The sequence below is a fragment of the Pangasianodon hypophthalmus genome, chromosome 19 (assembly GCF_027358585.1).
Source record: "Pangasianodon hypophthalmus isolate fPanHyp1 chromosome 19, fPanHyp1.pri, whole genome shotgun sequence".
Taxonomy (NCBI): Eukaryota; Metazoa; Chordata; class Actinopteri; order Siluriformes; family Pangasiidae; genus Pangasianodon; species Pangasianodon hypophthalmus.
Genome location: NC_069728.1, coordinates 949,738 through 964,347, shown reverse-complemented (window position 1 = coordinate 964,347; position 14,610 = coordinate 949,738). Strand labels below are relative to the sequence as shown.

General features: G+C 38.6%; 2 protein-coding genes across 2 annotated transcripts in view; one reads left to right on the top strand and one right to left on the bottom strand.

Moving 5' to 3' along the window:
- The window catches only part of LOC117599786 (uncharacterized), a 62,937-nt gene that overhangs the window by 17,736 nt on the left and 30,591 nt on the right, over positions 1-14,610 (top strand). The window lies entirely within an intron of this gene.
- LOC128321719 (piggyBac transposable element-derived protein 4-like) lies at positions 1,584-3,224 on the bottom strand. Its single transcript, XM_053242213.1, has 3 exons — positions 2,952-3,224; positions 1,899-2,570; positions 1,584-1,799 (listed from the first exon to the last, which is right to left on the bottom strand). The coding sequence occupies exons 1-3, from the start codon at positions 3,104-3,106 to the stop codon at positions 1,601-1,603; spliced, it is 1,026 nt and encodes a 341-aa protein (XP_053098188.1). The 5' UTR covers positions 3,107-3,224; the 3' UTR covers positions 1,584-1,600.

The window sequence follows — 14,610 nt, the reverse complement described above, 5'->3', positions numbered from 1 at the left end:
ATTGAACAGCTATACATCTTTGTGCCACTCTAGGAAACAGTTCCTTTTCAGCTGAACACACAAGTGAACATCACATGCCTGGCATTTCCAAGGAGTGTCCTGCCTCTTACCACGCTTTGCAAAGCACACAGATCCGGCGACCAGCAGTGGCATCTGAGGCCTGGCTCAGCTCCTGGAACTGGCACATGGTCAACACTGGTCCTTTTGGTGTTATTTTCTGTGACACACCACAGAGCTCTGCAATTAGTTGTTCCATAAACTCCTTGTGGCTCATGGTGCCATAAAGCTCTTTGTGTACAATAAAGGCATTGGTGGCAGCAATGTCCAAGAAGTGTAGAAATAGCTTTCTGTACCACTTCATTGTTTTGTGCTGTGTGGTGTAGTACTGTAACGGCTGATCAGACAGGTCAACGCCCCCCATGTGCTGGTTGTAGGCAGTCACAGGTGCAGGACGTGGAAAACTCTTTGTCCTCCATCCATTCTGTGTTTTCACCCTCCTCTGCACAGTGTCTCCTGTATGAGCAGCATGGATGGTGGAACAGACGGACACCTCTCGTGTCTCCATCCATTTCACAAACACAAGATGTCCATCTCGAATCCACCTGATGGAGCCCCTCGCAGATTTTTTGGTGAGTGAGTTAGCTGCATTCCGAGGGCAATCCTTCCTGTTGTCTCTGTAAGTCCCACATGCACCAAACTTCAAAGCAAACAAGTCTGTTAGAAGCTTGGGACTATTGTAAAAATGATCCATGTATACATGGTACCCAGAGCCCAAAACTCTACGGTCCAACAGAGATGTCACAGCATCATATGACAGTCCATGGCCTTGTTCTTTCCCGTGTACACAGCAAAATCGACAGTATATCCTGTAGGGAAAGTTTAGCTCATTTAAATTAAGCTGACGTATTCTCCACCATTATATAAGAACTTTTAGCTCATTAGATGTTGACTTAGTTGTGTCTTATACTCATTATGACGTAAAGATTATTAATGTAATCAGTAATATTGATTATCTTAGGGAATTTTATCAAAATAGGTTTGACGAGGCGTCTTATGCACTCTGGCAAGTCATTACGGTTGCGGCCGTCGACAGTAATAACTTCCCTTGAGGACAACCTTTATAGAGCACGGTACTACAGATCGGGCACCCTAGGAACTCAGATGGTGAGCAGGAAATCACAGAACAACATCACCTTGAACATAGACGAGACTTTATTGTACTAAGCTACTACAGACACAGGCTACTACTACTAACTACTACACACATATCCTAACTACTACACACATATCCTAACTTACCACACACAATCAACACGCACACAGACATACACATTCATACATGTGGGTATGTGACATGAGAAGAACCAGTGATAATAACCAGAGAGTTGAGTTCTGAAGCATATGCATGACCATTTTACTAGACCCTGACCTGAGTGAGCCATCATTCTGTATCAGCATTAGTTGATGAAAAAGGGTTTTAGGTTTACTGCACCAGCTTAAATGAAGTTGGGAGGTATCAATACTTGCTTTGCTTGGGTGATGAGTGGAAGGAGTTGGTGTCGGTCAGCAGGTTCTAGTCGGTTGGAGGATGTTAGAGGAGTTATGGATCGTCGCCGGAGAGGGAGGCTGGAGTCTGAACGGCTGGGAGAAAACTTGATTCAGGCGAAGTTCGAGGTTGCCAGCCTTGGGACCTTCTGAGGCAGGTTCTCTTGCTGTTCCAGCTCTGTTCAGGTTCCAGCTTCAGCTCCAGCTCCAACTCCGGCTCGGTTCTTTTCTTGGTCGAGGTGTTCTGTGTTTCTCTGTGTGGTTGTAGAGACAGTTAGTTTCCTTAATTTGATAGTCTCGATTCCTACAATCCATTTGATGAGTCCGCAAGAACAAACAACTTGAAGCCCCACCTGGTTGGTATGGCTTTCATGTACTGAGTCATTCCTGTGTTTGCTTTGCATGCCACCATTCTTTCATCCACTGCCAAATTTTGTCTTGGATGATAGATGGCCTTACATGCATGCCGGATAGTGTCCATGAGGGGTCTGACCCTGAAAAGACGGTCGTGTTCAGCTGTTCCCCTCTTTCGGTCATTGTCCTTTTCTGCATCTGGGTGACTCATGTGCAGATTCCATGAAATGGTGCGGTATCTGTCCCTTGACATGATTGTGGCAGGAAAAGGAATAGAGAAAAGACTATCCTGCCGCCAGTAGTCTCTGACGGACCTCAACTTCACCATGGCCATGTAGAAGAGTAGCCCAATGTAGCAGTACAGCTCACTGATGCTGACGTCTGTCCATTTATATTTATGGCCCTTTGCACGTGCCCTGGCAGCCTGAGCATTGGTGTTTCGACACAGAGTTGACACAGCGGTTGCAGAAAAAAACATTTTGAACAGACTCATGGGAGTGTGTGCATCACAGGGTCTTGGGTCTAGCTGTGGTCCAGGTTGCCGTGTGGGCAGGAATCTCAGAGCCTGTGGAGCCACGTCAACATCAGTCTCGGTGTTCCATGACAGAGTGGGCTGCTTATCTGCTTTGGCTCTCTTTGCCACAGGTTCTTTTGCACTGTTTTTCTCACGTCTGAAATAAAAAAAAAACAAAAAAAACAAATAAACTACATTATTAACATTATTGTGATGTTCACTGATACTAGTACTAATTTATAGAAAAAAAGAACACACATTACCACATAGCACACATTTTATCATAAAGTAAATAAATCAAATTAACATCTGTAACATCTGTTAAATAGTGAATGCACACTTGCTCTTTATTTAGCATTGAGTTTTCACAGTACCTTGGTATATGCCTACTTGATGAGAAAACAGAATGCCAATAACAAAGAAACAATATTCTAACACTATCAACCACAAATAATATTACCATATAGCTAATCATTATATATATATATATATAGCCGAGCAACATTGTAAATGATGAAGGTAATAATAAAGGGCTTACTCGTCAGGAATGATATCCTCCGCTGGGTCCAGTCGCTCTTCAAAATGCAAACGTTCATCATCCGAGTCACATTCTTCCTCTGAGGAGAAAGTAATCTCTTCGTCGCTGTCCAGAACCAGCCGGAGTGCTTCTTCACCCGCGTAGCGTGCCATCATCCAAACGCGCAGAAGAAGTGAGTAAATTCTGTGATGAAGCTTGACGTTTTATGCCGTTTCTCGGGGGCGTGTACATAATTACCTGGCTCACCTCAGATCGTTTCCATATGAACAGCGCGCTCAGTGCGAGGCGGGATCACATTAGCTATAATGAGGTGAGACAGGAGAAACCCTACCACTCCTTACTTTCATACCGATTACATAAAAAGAGATTAGTTGTCTTCGACTTGAATTGTTTCATTTCAAAGTAGACATTTCAAGCTTTCTAGACATATATTTCTCACGTCTTTGAGGCAAGTATTCGCTGAGATTCAGGGGGTTTTATTTATGTGTCTGTGAAGAGAGGTGACAGAGACGGAGAAGACAGAGAACGCTCCCTGTCTGTTTTCTTTACTCTACAAAAGCACAGCGTTTTGTTGTTATTGTGAGTGTATACAAATAAAAGTAGACCCTTTCCAGATTCCAATGATGTATTGCTCTTATCTGCCCAGATAGCAACAGAATCTGGGCGAGATCTGGCTTACTTTAGGCCCTTCTGGTTTAATTGTGGCACAGTGTTTTTGGCTGAGTCTTGGCTGGAGTTTGGTCCACCAGAAAAAGAAAACAGTCTGCTGCAAACCTGGGTGGGTTTTGGTTGGGTTTTGGTTAGCCAAAGAGTAAAGAAACAGCTTTACAGCCAAAGAAATCTTGTGAAGTGCTTCATTTGTATGTCATACATCAATAAAAAGTTCATTTTGTCCAAAACAATTGAAATAATGAAAATGTGCTTGATGTAGTTAAAATGATTGAATATTTGTTCCAGGGCAAAAACTTATCAAAAATTATTTTAAAATGAGGGATGAAACAAATGAATTCTAATGAATTGTAAGGAGGTAATATGTGTTTTTGTAAAGAAAAGAAGACTTGATGGCTCTGTAGACAAGATTAGCTTGAAGGGCACTTAAAGCAGACAAGGTGTCAATGTGCAGAATAAAAACAAAACAATAATGAAATGGTTTCGAATGAAGGAAGCTTCAGGCTGCAGCATCATTGCTAAGACAAAAGACTGAATCAAGGTTGGAACCACACTTTGACTGAATAGATGTTTAAGAGTTTATACCTGAACGGTTGTGAGGAAATGTCTTTTTCATATTGTTTTAAAAGCACCAACTTCATATAGGTTTATTCAGTAAAATGGTTTATTCACTAAAATGGAGCAAATACAAATCAAATACTGAGATACAGTCTGACAATCTGCTTCTTTATCATTTGATATCAATCCGAGAATAAAGATCTACAACTAAACAAAAAGTTACAAAGACAAACCTTCATGGATCTGTTACAGTAGTAAAACGTTTTTGTGGGATGGTAAAAAGTCATAATAAAATGAATTAATCAATTAATAAAATATACTATAAAATATAGCACTTAAATGAACTATTTCAATTGGTTTTCAGGATTTCACAGTGGGCAATATAAATTATATTACATTAGGAACATCTCAACAAATAAAAAGGCGAGAAAAATAAGCCAAATCAATGCTTGACAATTTTTCACGAGTATTCACAATTCCTTCAAACAATGAATTGAGATTATATCGAGACAATGTTTTATACTCAACGTCGTAACAACTGAAATCTGCCCTTCTCTGTACGTCTGACCATGACGTAGTCTGCAATGCATCTTGGAAATAGTAGTTGATTTGCATCTACAGTGTTAAATCCGCTTTACAAAAAGGACTACTTTTCCCAGAGTGCACCATGTCTTCAGCCTACAACAAAAAATAGACGTGTTCGACTTCATGCGGCGCGAACAAATCGATTTTCTATACTAATTGGGCTAAAAATGATATTCTAACGGTCTCACAGTTGATAAATAATGAAGGATATTTACTTACATATACTGAATTTTGAGAGAAATTTGGTATTCCGATACCTCCACGTGAATACAGTATTGTAGGATTTGTGAGGCTTTTAAAGGGCTTCAGTGAATCTAAACAATCAACATTTAAAAAAGAGCTCTTATTAAACGGTATTGATATCAAAGATAGACAATTTAATAATACATTTTTTAGATGTTTGTACTTCTGGAATAACCATTTTGAGAATATCAAATGGAGATTGATTTGGATTTATAATAACAAATTCTGTGTCACAAATAAAGTTAGTGAAATTTACTTTAAAATTATACGTAGAATTTATCCAACTAACCAGTTTCTCAGGAGATCCTGAGCTGATCTCTCGGAATTTTACGTTTTTTGTGGAATGGATGTAGAGACTGTTTTGCATCTTTTTTTCGAATGTATGCATGTTCAATTTTTCTGGATTGAGGTTGAATATTTATTTACTATGTTGAGTGGATCTAAAATTAATATAAGGAAAAGAGATGTTCTATTTCATTTTGATTAAAAAAAAAAGATATGGATAAGAGTCACATTTTTATGCTAAATCTTCTAATATTATGAGGTAAGTTTTATATACACAAATGTAAATGGCAGAAAGGAAGCCCAGTATCTCCCACTTCAAAGTTCGAATTTTACTACATCAAGGTAAGTAAAAGCTTTTTTTTTTTTTTTTTAAGAAATCTCAACTTTTAAGGTTTAGTCTTTCTCAGCAGCGCACTACTCGATCAGCTTGTTGGTTCATTCGTAGCTTTTCTGTGGTTGGTTTTTATTTGCTTTATGCTAGAAGTGCTGCAGTTATTCACAGTCCTCATTTTCAGTGCATAATGGAAAACTTGTGGGTGAAGCGAAGTGAGCGAAGCGAGCAAAAAAACCTGTGCAAAAGGGCGGCTAGGCGTGTCGATAGGATGCTTGAATCTTTGGAGAAAGAAATGAATTCTCAGCCTGAAAAGAGACCAAGCAGTGGCACCAATGCATGGAAGAGTTTTTCTGATTTCATAATCACTGTTAGTGTAAGCCTGATGTCATACAAGGGATGGTGTGGTAACCTTACAGTTTCTGTGTTTTAATGTTTCAGCACTTCTTCATGACGTCTTAACAAAACTAGAAATTGTTATGGAGCAGCAAAGAAACCTTGTAAGAATGGTTCAGGATCTCAAAGAAAACAATGTGAGGGAGATCACTGAGGCTAACCACTTAACTCCAAAACGTTTTCCAATTGAAGATTTAAGATCATTAACTTCCCTGGAAAGTGATCTTCGATCCTCTCCGGAAACGAGACGAGAAGTGGTAGGTAACACTAATGGTTATGCGCAGTTCCCTAATGCCTACTGTTATCACTTACATATCTGTTTCTAATTACTGTTCTAATTAAATTGGGTGTGATCAATCTAAAGCAAACTGATCTAAAGAGTTCATTTCTGAATTTTTGATAAGTTGTATGTAGTATAATTACTAATCCTTATTCAAAAGTATTCAAGGACTAAAAGCGTGCTTAAAACCATTTCAGGTACTGGAACTTGGATTGCTGGGTGGCGTGGATCTGAAGAACACTGTCTGGAGAATAATGAAGCAGGCAATTAAAAATGACTTTGCTAAAACCATCAGCTGGAGAGGTGTAAATGGAAAAACACCATTCCAAAGTTTGGAGCTTAAAAGTGTTGTGATTGGTAAGTGCTTTTGTTGCAAGTCTTTGTAGAACTTTCATGACTTTCATGTCATTAATGAATGTTTAATGTCTCGGTTCTTTAGTACTATATTTTACTATATGCTTTATTTATTATACATTTGATTTAAATGTAATTTTTCTAACTCTATCTGTATGCTCCTATTCTAGAGGCTGTAAGAAGAAATCCAGTTTGTGCCCAAATGACTGAGCTGGAGGTTGAGCAAGTTATTCGAAGGTGGTTTTATTTTGCTGGTGATCGTGAGGGTGGCAGAAAAAGAACAGCACCACTGCAAAATGTTCATGTAAATAACTAATTTTCTGTTATTGTGTAATTTATGCTTTTGCACATGTGTAAAAATATATATTTGTTTTTCTAACCAGCTTTTGTTTGTTGGTTTCACTTGATTTATGCACATTTACTTTAGTTTGCATTATTGCTTTGCTGTTTAACATTTATATTTTATTGCTTAGATTTTAATTACTGTTATACTTCTATTATATTGTGACTGTTGCTTTTATTTTGTCTTGATCTACTGCGGTCTTGATCAACTTGTTTACATTTTTTCACATCTGTAAATAGATTTAATTTGTCTTTTATAACCAGCTTTTGTTTCTTGGTTTCACGTACTTTATTTGTGCACATTTAGTTGTTTATGTGCATTATTGGTTTATGAAACATTTCTACTTCCTGCTTAGTTTTTAATCTCTGTTATTCTTGTAACTATTTTCCTTTTATGTAGTCTTATTCTTCTGTTATTATTGGTTTATCTTATTTCCCATTGTTCTAGTTTTATTTTTGCAACCTTTTTTGCACATCTGTAAATATATATTATTTTGTTTGTCTTTTGTAACCAGATTTGTTTGTTGGTTTCTTTTGTTTATGCCCATTTACACTTTTTTGTTTGAGGTTTTAATTTATTCACGACTACCCATTTATATTTTTGGTTGGTTTCTTTGATTTGTGCACTCTACACTTTTACTTTATTTTGCCTTGTTTATTATTGAACACTTTGCTTAGTTTTTGTTGTATTATGACTTTTGCTTTTGTTTTTTTCTTACTGTTATGTTATTGGTTTCTTATTTCCCATTGTTTTAATTTTCCTGTATCTGGCTGGGATTTTTACCTCAGTGTTAATAAAACACTATATTTTCAAAGCGTGTGGTTTTAATATATTTCACAATGATTAAATATTATCTAAGGGTGCATTCAGGCTCAGTTTGGAGCATGGGATAATGTTGGTGTAGTTATGGCTGTTTTGGGGGTTGTGGATAAGTTGTGGGTGCGTTTTATGTAAAGGTGTTGGCAGTTTGGCTCTTTTCTGGGTTACACATGGGGATTCAGGCAGTGTTATGGGACAGTTAGGGCTGATTCCAGGGACATGACAGAAGATACAGGCATGGCTCTGGTATTCTTTAGGCAAGCGGCTTAAGGTCCATTCGAGGGGAGTGGGCCGTGGTGGTATGTGGGCCATAACAACAGCCTAAATTTAACCAGATAAATAAATCAATAAACATCAGGAAGTTGGCTCTTTTCTGTCAGGTTCTGAACTAATCTGTAAGACTCTCAGAATATCTTTACACTTACAGTCTCAAGAAGAATGTTTTCATGCTGAATTAATATTGACTTTAGTTGCACAAATATTTTCTATTTGTTATTGTTATAGATTCTTCAAAGCCTCCAAAGCGGAAGTGGGAGGAAAAAGAGGTAAAAGCTGTAGAAAGGCACATGATGGGATTCATCAAGAAATGCAAAGACCCTGGTAAGCAAGACTGTGAAAAATGCATAGTAGCAGTAGTACAGCTGTAGTACAGTCCACATCAAATGATCAAGTGAAATTTGATTCCTCATGACATGACCCCTTTAAAGGAAAAAACAAGCTTTGTTATGCCAGTATCTCTGTACTAGCTTGAAAGGTGTCTAGCCAAAGACTGTATCATCAGCTCTAAAAGTATAATTAAGTGGAATTTGTGTATCACTATAGAGTCCTAAAATTATGATTTCATTAGAGTTTGTGTATAACTGGTGTCCTAAAAGTTTGAATTGAGCAGAGTTTGTGTTTGTCCCCAAATTGAAGGTAATGAGTCAGTTCTTTAAGGAAGTCTTTCATTGAAAATATCAACTGATACATGCAATGAGTGTGTCACCTGTAGTGCAGTCGTGTCTTTCTTTAGTCCCTAGACCCTCTAGAAATGGATGTACCCAAAGGTAGGGTATTCAGTCATATGACCTCATTGTGCTCTTAACTAGGTGTGTGTGTGCGCTCTTGTAAAACCAAGCTAGGTGATTGTTCCATCAGTTGGGTGCCTCAGCCCTATGGGTTGGTGTTTAAGATTGTTTTGTTTGGTTTATTTTTCCTTAAGTTATATAAGGAATTCCATTTGTGTTATTTGAAGTAGTGCTGCCAGTGGCTTTATTTACTGCTACTTCAGTGATTTTAGAGTGTCTAGCTTTTTTTTTAATACTGTGTGTTAATAAAGATTTGTATTTTGTATTGTTACCATGTTTCTTGCCTACCTTTTCTATAGGAGGAACGAACCTGTGTGCCTTAATACTCCATTGTCAGGTATTTTGAACATTTCCCTGGGTGTAGTTCCTAGGGTGGCGTAGTCGGAATCTAAAAGAACTTGGACTTGTGTTTTAAACTTGTACTGCTCCGTCACACAAACATAAAATATTCTTGTCAAAATTATAATTCACATGCTACATCAATGTCGAAAGCAACAGTGAGAGGTCTTCATTCTCTCAACTCTTAGAGAGTGCTCCTCTAAATAATAATGGAGCAGGGCAGGATGAACTTTTGAATAATAAGAAGAAAGAACTTGGGTCAATTCTACAAGAGCAAGTAAAGGGAGCACGAATAAGGGCAAGAGTCTGCTCAATTAAGGACATGGATTCACCTACTTCATTCTTTTTTAATCTTGAAAGGAAAAGTGTGCAGCAAAAGCAAATGTATCCTGAACGAATTACAACATCTGATCCTGTAGAAATAAGGAAGCTGGCGGCAGGATTTTAGACAGTTATACAGCGCCGAGAGGGATGAATAAGAAAGTGCTTCTGATCTACTCAGAGAATTACCTCAGCTGGAAGAAGAGCAGTGAAAATAAGACACTCCCTACAAGCTGTCACCAGGTCATCCTGTCCCTGCTTCCGAAGAAAGGGGATCTAGGACTTCTTAAAAATTGGACACCAATATCTTTGTTGTGTTTGGGCTATAAAATACTTTCAAAGTGTTTAGGAAATAGGCTCAAATGTTGTCTAGCTTCATTGGTTCAGAACGACCAGACATACTGTGTTCCTAACGGATCAATCATGGACAGTCTCTTTTTACTAAGGGACGTAACTGAACTTAATCAGCTTAATAATTCCAACCTTGGTATTCTCTCATTGGACCAAGAGAAAGCATTTGATAGAGTTGACAACATGCATCTTTTTAACATTCTAAAGCATTTTGGGTTTGGTGACCAATTTATATCTTATGTTCAGTTGCTGTATTCTAAAGCCTTTGTGACTGTCAAAGCGGGTGGAGGATTAAGTGCACCAATACCTGTATTTGAGGGGTATTAGGCAAGGTTTTCCACTTTGGGGGCAATTATATAGTCTTGTTATTGAGCCACTGCTGTGTAGGATAAGAAGGAATCTCAGTGGAACTTTAATTCCAGGTATAGATACTAGTGATGTACCTTGACCTTGGAGTTCAGCTTGAATGGCTTTGGAAGTTTTCCTTACCTCTTTGTCTACCATCCGCACAATCCTTCAGATCAACCTGGGGTTGCGTTTCTTCTTGTGGCCACGTCCTGGGAGGTTGGCTACAATCCAATGGAGTTTATACTTTTTAATAATATTTGCAGCTGTAGTCACAGGAACATCAAACTGCTTGGAGATGGTCTTATAGCCTTTACCTTTAAGATGGCTATCTACAATTTTCTTTCTGATCTCCTCAGACATCTCTCCCCTTTGCTTTCTCTGGTTCATGTTCAGTGTGGTGCACACAATGATACCAACCTTCACAGTGGCCTGTTTTCTCTCTTTAAATAGGCTGATTGGCTTTTACAAAGACTGAAGACACCTGTGACACTAATTAAGGTTAAACAATTAGTTTGAAACGTGATTAGAATGCAGTGATTTCTAATCTTTTTTAGGAATACCAAGAAGTCATTTCTCTTCACAATTTTATTGGTTTAATCTATCACACACTATGGGCAGGCAGGTATATATGAGACTATTGCTTTTGGTTTAATCACTTTTCAGGAGCAATGAATCATTGTTTCAAAGAACTGTAAGGGTACCAACAAATCTGTCCACCTCTGTAGAATTTGCATATTATAGCCTCACAAATGCGCAAATGTGTTTTTATGGTATTTGGGGTGTTAATGATGTTTTATGTACAGTTGATGATGGTTTGTTGATTTTGAATTTTTGAATTTTAAAAATCTATCTTGAGATATGGTTTGGTGATGTACGGTTGTAAATTGTAATAATAAAGATTTGTTAAACCTCTCTCTCTCTCTCACTCTCTCTCACACACACATTCATTCTCTCTCACTCTCTCTCTCTCTCTCACACACATTCATTCTCTCTCTCTCTCTCTCACACACACACATTCACTCTCTCTCTCTCTCTCTCACACACATTCATTCTCTCTCACTGTCTCTCTCTCTCTCTCTCTCTCTCACACACACACATTCATTCTCTCTCACTCTCTCTCTCTCTCTCACACACATTCATTCTCTCTCTCTCTCTCTCTCTCTCTCTCACACACACATTCACTCTCTCTCTCTCTCTCTCACACACATTCATTCTCTCTCACTGTCTCTCTCTCTCTCTCTCTCTCACACACACACACACATTCATTCTCTCTCACTCTCTCTCTCTCTCACTGCGCATGCGCGGCGGTGGAGCGAGTGTGGCGTGTAGAGCGCGCGAGAGCGGTTGGCGTTTTGCCAATTTTTTCCGGCATTAACTTTTTCCGCCTAAACATCTCGGAATCATTATATATATATATATATTGTGTGAGTGTGTGTGAAAGGAAAATAGCTGTGTGTGCGTGTGTGTGTTTGTGTGTGTGTGGCTTATTGGAGAAGCATGGCGACTCCGAACAATACGAAGTTGTATGAAAGTTTGACTCGCCGGCACGGTGTGTGTGTGTGTGTGTGTGTGTGTGTGTGTGTGTGCGCGCGGCGAGTGTTGAGGAATGTGTTCTAGCGATTGGTGATGTGGTGGAGCACGAGAATATTGATGAACTACCAGACCACCAACCTACAGAGGAGGGACCGTTCCCCCAGCTGAACATCGCTCCTGACCTCGACGAGATGGACTTTGGATCAGTGTCGGGGAAGCTGCTCTACCGGGCCTGTGTTAAGGTTTTAAATAAGAAAAAGCTGAGTGGGCGGGGAGACACCCCATGGAGAAGTGTACTGGGTTTTAATGATGATATTAAACCAGAGTGGAGGGCACTGTACAAACCACCATTAACCAAAAAAGCTGCCGACCTCCAATGGAGGATTTTACATGGTATTATCTCTGTGAACTCTTGTGTTTCTATTTTAAACCCTGATGTTTTACAGAGCTGCCTGTTATGTTCACAGAGAGAAACTGTTTTTCATGCTTTTATTCACTGCTCCAGACTACAGTCATTGTTTGTGTTTTTACGGAGCATCTTAAGGTCTTTTTATGTTGATTTTACTGTTCAGTGTTTTATTCTTGGTTTTAAATGTCAGGAGACACAGATTTAAGTGCCAAATGATTAATTTTATCTTTGGTCAGGCTAAAATGGCAATCTACCTGACCAGAAGAAACAAAATGGCACAAAACACAGACTGTGATGCGAAAAAAGTCTTCTGTAGACTAACAAAATCAAGAATTCTAATTGATTTTAATTTCTACAAGCGTATGAATGATCTGCAGATGTTTGAGACAGTGTGGTGTTGTGAGAAAGCTCTATGTTCTGTATCAGAAGGAGAACTCTGCTTGGCACCTGAGCTCAATTAACCCTCATAATTCTATTTTTTCACTGTTACACTTACCCTAATTTATTGAAATGTTTTTAATATTTATTTATTTATTTATTGAGTCACGCTAATTGTACCATGTATAATGTGACTTGTTCAAATAAAGGACTGTAAAAAGTCAAAAAAGGTCTCTCACACACAGACACACACACACACATTCATTCATTCATTCATTCTCTCTCTCTTTCTCACACTCACACACACACACACACACACACAAACACACACACGGCCACTTGATGGCAGTAATGCACCAGAACCGCCATCACCTTGAAGACGGTAAAGAAGCTGCTGTTTCTTCACCTAAACGAATGAATTATCAGCCTGGACTAGTCATTTTCACACTAAAACATTCCTTACAGAGTTTTACAGATTACAGATTCGGTAGAGTTATAAATAAAAAGTCTGTCTTGTGTCAGTATTTGAGGTTTTAAAACTCTCGTCCTGCTGTAAGACCTGAGGTAAGTTACACTGAAGCTGCTCGGCTAACGGTTAGTGTCCGGGTTGTAAACGCCTCTGTGCTCCCTGTTTAAGTGCACTTCATAGGGTATGATGTAATGACGTGTGGCCCCTATGTAGTGCACTCTGTATCCGCAGTGGAGTGATTTACAGTTCGGCTTCTGGGAGCTGTTTTATTTGTTTATGTTTTAGAAGCATTTAAATAACTTTAAAATAACTTTAACTTGTTCTAAATCATACTTTCTGACCAGGTTTATTGTATGCTTAATATTTCATATAATAGCATACAGTATTGTGCAAAGGTGTGTCCAGTCCATAAATATTTGGACATTAATAATAATAATAATAATAATAATAATAATAATAATAATAATAATAGGATTAATAATAGCTTTAACCTGAGGGTATTTACATCCAAAACAGGTGACTGGTGTAGGCATTACAGTACTTTTTTTTTTTTTTAAGAGGCCAAAACTAACTGGACAGTTGGCTGCTCATGTTCTATGGACAGGTGTGTGTGTGTGTGTGTGTGTGTGTGTGTTGTTCCCTCATTATTTCACTTATTTCACAGGTGAGCAGATAAAATGTCTAGCATTGATTGAGGGTGACATTTGCATTTGGGATCTGTTGCTATTAACTCTTAAAATGAAATCCAAAGAGTGGTCTCTGCCAATGAAGCAAGCCATCAGGAGGCTGAAAAATCAAAACAAACCCGTCATAGAGATAGCAAAAGCATTAAGTGTAGCCAAATCAACTATTTGGTACATTCTTAAAAAGAGAGAACACACTGGTGAGCTCAAGAACACGAAAGAACACCACAGAGAACAACTGTGGAGGATGACAGAAGTATTCTTTTCCTGGTGAAGAAAAACCCCTTCACAACAGTTGAACAGATGAAGTTAGGTAGGTGGTAGGTGTTATCAAGAGAAGACTTCATCTGTGTAAATAGATCAGCTTGTAGCAGAATGATGGGAAGAGAAGAGTATGGGGAAGAGAAGGAACTGCTCATGATCTGAAGCAGCAGGATGAACTCTGAAGTGTATAGGGCAACATTATCTGCTCACATTCAGCCAAATGCTTCACAGTGCAGATGGACAATGACCCAAAGCATACTGTTTACATGAATACGTACATATTGTTGTTTACTATTTCCTAATAATAATAACAATAATAATAATCATCATCATCTTTTTATACCTGTTATATTGAGTTCAGCAGAAGCTGAGCATCTACAACCATAGAGACGACCTCAACAACACGCCTGATGTTATCTCCATTAAAGAGGAAGAAGCTGACAAAGACTACCTCTGTAAGATCTTAGTGCACACTAGAGTCAATCCTGGAGCTCAGTGTCATTGATTATTCCACCCTAAACACTACTTATTGTACTTCTGGCACTTCACCACTTCAACAACATGACTAGGCAACAAATGCAAACCCACAGCTATCTGTATTCCAACCGATTGTGCTGCTTTCCCATTGTATAAC